Genomic DNA, 6,458 nt, shown 5'->3' with positions numbered 1-6,458 from the left:
GGCAAGTCTAAGTCAGCCTTTAGTCAGAATCAAATCTAGGAATTCAGACTGAGCTGAATCTAACAGTATCTTTTAATTATGAACATGACTCTTACAGAGAAGGTGTGCATACTAAAGACCTCTACACTACAGCACAGATTATCTGCTTTCTAATTTACAAGAAACATTCTTGTCTTATATCCATTAAGCTTCACATAATATATATAACTGTATATAATTAATTGAATTACAATGGAATCTCAAACCTACTGTAGAAAACAAATGATCTCTCCCTCCTTTATGTCTGACTACAGTGAAATGCCATATCAAGTGGTATTTCTATTTTGCCATAGTACAGGAAAAACATGGATGTGAAGGAATATTTTTCTCTGCCCTCTGCTTCTTATCTGTATTCTAAAGTAAAAAAGTCCAGAAACAACCTTCCTAATTTAATGAGCACCAGAAATGCCCCAAAAGAACAAGGACTGAAAAAACATCCAGTTTTTAAAGTTAAAGTTTAAATGTTTCCCCAAGTCTAAATGTGTAAGAGAGATACCAATTAAAGTGAACAGAGCCAGAAAAGAAGATGAAATTTAGGAAGATTAAATTAAGTACATATAAAAGGAATATTAAATACAAATTCATTATAAGAATTTGTCTTTTTATAGAATGCCACCCAATTCTGGCTGTAGTTATTTTCCTAGCAAAAGAACAGAATCATAGCATGGAAACACTCTTTAAAATAAAGGGAATAATGCTGCTTCTCCGGCAGATATTGTGTGATAAGGCCCAATGTACTACACAGAGCTTGTTACCATGTGCAACAGTGCAGCATCCTGATATTATCAGCATCTGAAAGTATATTGTCTTATCTCAGTTGAGGCTTCCAAATGGAAAAAATAGTCCTTCTAATCGAGAATGAAAATGCAATTTTGTTTTGGGTTTTGTAATGTATTGGGATTTTTACTTGTACTGATTCATGTGTCTGTTTGAATGCTGCTTAAAGGTTGCTCAATGGTGTGTGTGTGTAATGGTCAATGACTAAGCCAGACTTGCTGTCTCCAAGATCATTGGTTGATTTGGGGCGGGAATGGGTTTCTTTAAACCTATTGCCCGCTGCCTAGTGGCCAACCGTATAAGTAGCTGCACAGCAGCCACTGTTTCAGTTCTGTTCCTGTTTGCCTCAAAGCATGCTCCTGTTTGCAACCTTCCGTCTCGCTTATTGCCTACAAAGAACCGGCTACACAACACTGGCAATGAAGGTGGGATGCTGCTTCTTCAAAAGAGCCTGAAGTCACTAGGGGTGAGACCAGCACAGCGCCTGGTAGGGACAGTGTCCCCCCCTCAGTCTGCCTAGCAAGCCACGCTGGAGACCACCCCACCCTGAGGACCAGTCCCAGGGCCTATGGAGAAGCAAGCAGCACGAGGCAACGCAAGACACAAGCTGCGAAGACTTCTCACCATGTCAAAGGTCGGAAAGCTCAAAGAATTCGAAGTCACGCACCCGGAGAGATGGTCATCCTACATCTCAAGAGTGGAGAACTACCTCCGAGCAAATCAAGTCACCGAAGATGGCCTGAAGACCGCAACACTCCTCTGTGTGTGCAGGCCTGCAACGTTCGACATTGCCAAGAACTTAGTAGCACCAGCACAGCTGGAGTCCATTACTTACGCGGACCTGAACAAACGGCTCGGCAACCATTTCCAACTGAAGCTGTCAGTGATCGCGTGGAGGCATGTTTTTGAACAGCAAGAACAACAACCCGGTGAGACGGGCACAGAGTTCATCGCAGTGTTGAGACAAGCATTGCATCTTTGCCAGTTCACGGACTTGGAAGAAAGGCTTTGAGATCGTCTCATCTGTAGACTCAGGAGTAGAGAGCTCCAACAAAAACTTTTCGCGAAGGAGACTCTCTCGCTACAAGAAGCTTTAAAAGAAATTATGGCAGATGAAGCCACTGGTGGAGCCGTAAAGATGTTGCGGCCCGCCAAAAGCACTCCACACGAAGAAGCTGTCCACCATGAGGACACCAAACAATGAGAAGACGTCAATTCTGACCAAGAAGTTGACAAGATACAATGACACCAAGACAAGGAGCAGAGGCCCCTTACAAGGCAGTTCCCTTCCTTCAGTTTGGGCTTTGGCAGCCACAACCAACGAGTGGACTGCAGATTCAGGACAGCCACGTGTCAGGCCTGTGGAAAATCCGGCCACATCGCAGCCGTCTGTAGAGGTCGCCAGAAGGACCATCAACTAGATGAGCCATTTAGGAGAGTTACCGGGGCCCCGGGGCAGCATAGAATAGGGTTCTGCTCTGGCTGCAGGAGTGTCTGCCACAAGGGAGCTTGCCATCCCCTTAAACAAAAACTTTGGCTTCAAGTCAAGCTGCAAGGCGTTCCTTGCAGGATGTAACTGGACACTGGTTCAGCTGTATCCATTATTTCACTTGAGACTTTCCAGTTCATGTGCAACCGCAGCAAGAGGTGGGCCAAGCTTAGGCCATCCTACATCATTCTAACTGACTTCCAGAATTCCCGAGTGGCCATCAAGGGCGAGGCCACTTTGGCCGTAAAATTCAAGGGGTTTTTGTGGGCCTAGAAGTAATTGTGGTGGAGGGCCAGAGAATAAGCCTAATTGGGCTTGATTGGTTTGATGCACTGGGCACATCACTGGACACAAGCGGAAAACATGGTGTCAGTATGCAAGGAATTTGCAGATGTTTTTGACACAAGCCTGGGTGAGTACAAGGGCCCTCCGATAGCCTTTAAGCTTGATCCTTTCCTAACACCCATTAGGATTAAGCCCTGTCAAGTGCCTTTTGCACTAAAAAACAAAATCGATGCAGACAAGCTAGTCAGTCAGGGGGTACTACAGCCTGTAGATGGGGGTGAGTGGGAAACCCCCATTGTAACACCACTTAAGACCAATGGGGAGATTAGGATTTGCACTGATTACAAGTGCACTAATAACTGGGCACTGCAGCAGCATATGTACCCGGTGCCAGTCATTAGCCACATTTTGGCATCACTGCAAGGGGGTACCGTGTTTGCTAATTAGATTTGGCACAGGCCTATCAGCAGTTACCAGTGAATGAGGCCACAGCAGCCACACAAACAATTGTGATGCATAGGGGGGCTTTTAGGGTCAAATGCCTCCAATTCGGGGTTAGCGTAGCCCCAGGAATCTTCCAGGTAGTCATGGAGCGTACACTCAAGGGTATTCTGGGGGTCTGCCCCTATTTTGATGATGTACTCATCACCGGTGAGTCCACTGAGGTGCTAGCAAGGCGGCTCAAAGCCGTCCTTCAGCGGTTCCGCACAGCGGGACTCAAGCTAAAGAGGGACAACTGTAAAATTGGAGTCCCTTCCACTGAATTCCACTGGGGTTTCGTATCGATGCTGAAGGCATCCATCCTGCAGAGTCCAAGCTGAAGGCAATTCAGCTGGCACCAAGCCCCAGATCCAAAGGAGAGCTCCAGGCATTCCTGGGTCTCCTGAATTTTTACCATGCGTTCCTTCCTAACAAGTCTGCAGTGGCAGAGCTGTTACATTGGCTCTTAGACAAGAACACCCCGTGGAAGTGAAGCAAGGTCCAGGAAAACAGTTTTAAGGAAGTAAAATCACTACTGTCCTCCAATTCAGTGCTCACGCACTTTAATGAAAACTTGCCAGTTTGTATTGCGTGTGATGGCTACACAACAGGTTTCTTGGGAAATTTCCTCAGGAATGTTAATACCACCTGAGGTGAAGGAGAAATTTCCCCAAATGAAGAGCAAATTAATCCAACTTTGGCTCCCTCCTCCACATTTCTGGCATATTCACAGACCGCCAGTTGAACATTTCCCCAAATAGGAAAATAATGCTCAAACCAGCACCCTGCTTGGGTTTTCCATTGTCTTTCCCATGGCTCTGGGCTGTTTCATCACAAAGAACAATAGGTCACTTCTTCTGCCACAGCAGGTGAATAAGAATAAACCTCATCCAGGTTTATTCCAACATCACTGCACATTGCACATCTTCATGCCTCCCCTTGTGCACTGAACTGCAAGCACTTTTTCCCAACCACAAAATCCTGGTTGAGGTACCAGATCCGTCTTCTGCTTTTGGCAGATTGTTCTCTTAAGCACACCTGGGTTTTAATTATACTTTCTGAAGGTTCTGTTTTGTTTTGCTTTTTATGGATTGAGAATTACCACCAATTTATTCAAATATAAGGCTACATGGTTTTTCAGTGGCAAATTTTGAAATGAAGTATGATCAGCTAAAATTTTCAAATTCCGTTTCATCACTGCTTGCTGCCAGTTGTTAGAATTAAGCTTCTCCTGAGCTGTTCCTGAATGTCATTTACTGGCAATTTCTCTAAAATTTTCAGATGTAACTTGTTATGCTGATTGTGATGATGACCATGTGAACCTCCAGTATTTATATGTCCCCAATTAATGGACTGCCCTGCAAGGCCACAGTTTCTCCTGTAATGGCAGAAGAGATCTAGAAAAGAATTGGCAGCTGCATAGGTTGATTGAATTGGATGAGGGTTTCATGATGCCATAATTTAAAACCATAACTGTTGTGTAGTGAGTTCGTTGCGCAGGAATGAAGATGAGGCGAGTGAGTTCAGCAATGGTCATGTTTATTTGCTTGCAGGATTTGAACTGAGGAACTGAGCTGCAGCCTGCAGCAATTTATAGCCTGGCCCCTAGGTGGCAGCCAATAGGTTTAAAACAACCCATTGCCGCCTAGGGGCAGCCAATAGCAGCACTGGAGACGGGGTGTCTGAGTTGCTGGGTTTACCACGTGGTCTTACAATTAAGCCCAATACATAACAATAACAATGACTGGACAGTTTGGAAATATTTTGCTGATAGATTTGACAGCCTTGAACTGTCAAACTGAATTTTCAGAACTGAAAATTATATTACACAGCAAGCTGATTGCTCTGCTCAACCACAGTGCTCCTGAAGACCATTTATTTCTTTTCCCCCCCTGAACACTAGGCTTGTACCATGAAAGTACAACAATAGGACCACAAAACTATAAGTAATTTTCAGCGGATGTGCTTGTTTTTAAATATATAACCATTTCCTCCTCTAGGCATTGAGCAGCTACCAGGCTGCTTATGCTAGAGATACTGTTTTGTTCTTGCAAATAAGAAAAGAAAACCCACCATTTGTAGAAAACAGTTTAAGAGTACTTGATGGATGCAATACTCGTGCTTTCTTCAACCATTTGTCTGTTCAGCTGAACAGTTGTTACAATTTCTTTCAAGTTTTCACAATAAAACAAATCATTCAACAAATCATGCCTAAAATGATTGCCATATTATAACCCCAGCTGTATCAATATTTCATAAATATCATCCTTGTTAACAGAAGACTTACACCTTTGAAAAATATCTTTCACAAATTTCTTTTTCTTCAAACAGTGCTTCTGGAGTTTTTGAGTTTGTCCAGATGAATAAACTTTATCACCTGATTCAGAGTGTATCCTAAATAATAACCAATTTTACTGTGGCTCAACTTTTATCTTCAAAGTATGTGAATTTTCATGTAAAATGCATGGCTCAGTAAAAATTATATTCATCTGAAAAACGGTCTTGAACTAGTTATTACAGTTGCTAAAGCAAGTTCCACAAAAAAGAGTCAGGAATTAAAGCTCTACTGTGGTGCTTGTACTCAAATAAATATGGTACCAGGATTGAGAAATAGTACAAATGAATTCTGAGTTCTCCTCATTTGGTCTGCTAATGAAAGTCTTTCCATGGTGCATCATGAGAAGAACTTTGATCAACCCTGCTGCTCCAGAAGCTGATTTTGTGAAGCCAGTGTTCTCTATAACTGAAGCAACCTTGAGAATGAGAAGATTAGGAGATCTTTTTTTGCCAGGAATATTGCCTAAGCCAGTGGTGGCGAACCTATGGCATGCGTGCCAGAGGCGGCACTCAGAGCCCTCTCTGTTGGCACACATGCCACCTCTGTCAGCAGCAGGTCCATCAAGCTGCTACCGCCGCCCGGAGCAGGAGCCCCATCCAGCACAAAGGAGACGAAGTGGCCGACTAGCAAGCCCGAGTAGAGGTGGTAGAGCAGAGGTCACCAACCATTGTCAATTGGCGGACTGGAAGAAAAGGGAGGGGCTGCAAATAGGGCGGGGCTAGTGCCTGCGTGATACTAACTAGCCCTGCCCTGTTCTTGCATGGTGCAGCGCTTTGTATCTGCACCCTGTGGTGTGACGGTGGCCATTTTTGCACCTTGCAGCACAGTGGCCCATTTTTGCACCCCTGGTTTTTGCGTTCCAAAGTAGCAGAGACGCTTCCCTGCCCCCCCCCCAGGGCACCACAATGCTGATGCGGCCTTGGCACTTTGTGATAAATAAGTGGGTTTTGGGTTGTGGTTTTGGCACTTGGTCTCTAAAAGGTTCGCCATCACTGCCCTAAGCTATCTACCACAGTGGCATCTTCAGCAAGGTTTCCTGTGCTCTGTGTT

At 44.4% G+C, this 6,458-nt stretch overlaps 1 protein-coding gene across 1 annotated transcript; it reads right to left on the bottom strand.

The window, feature by feature from the left end:
• Positions 1 to 4,751: 4,751 nt before the first annotated feature.
• LOC308679038 (uncharacterized protein) lies at positions 4,752 to 6,297 on the bottom strand. The gene is made up of 2 exons (XM_081346273.1): positions 5,486 to 6,297; positions 4,752 to 5,155 (listed from the first exon to the last, which is right to left on the bottom strand). Exons 1-2 carry the CDS (start codon positions 5,557 to 5,559, stop codon positions 5,011 to 5,013), a joined length of 219 nt encoding a protein of 72 aa, XP_081202399.1. The 5' UTR covers positions 5,560 to 6,297; the 3' UTR covers positions 4,752 to 5,010.
• Positions 6,298 to 6,458: the final 161 nt, after the last annotated feature.

Source organism: Vipera berus (assembly GCF_964194415.1).
Source record: "Vipera berus genome assembly, chromosome: Z".
NCBI lineage: Eukaryota > Metazoa > Chordata > Lepidosauria > Squamata > Viperidae > Vipera > Vipera berus.
Note: the sequence above shows the minus strand (reverse complement) of the source record. Positions and strands in the feature narration are given on the sequence as shown.

Coding starts and splice junctions, on each gene's coding strand:
- LOC308679038 (XM_081346273.1), bottom strand. CDS start 5,559: ATGAATATAATTTTTACTGAGCCATGCATTTTACATGAAAATTCACAT. Junction 5,156..5,485: donor AAGATAAAAGTTGAGCCACA/GTAAAATTGGTT, acceptor CTCTTAAACTGT/TTTCTACAAATGGTGGGTTT.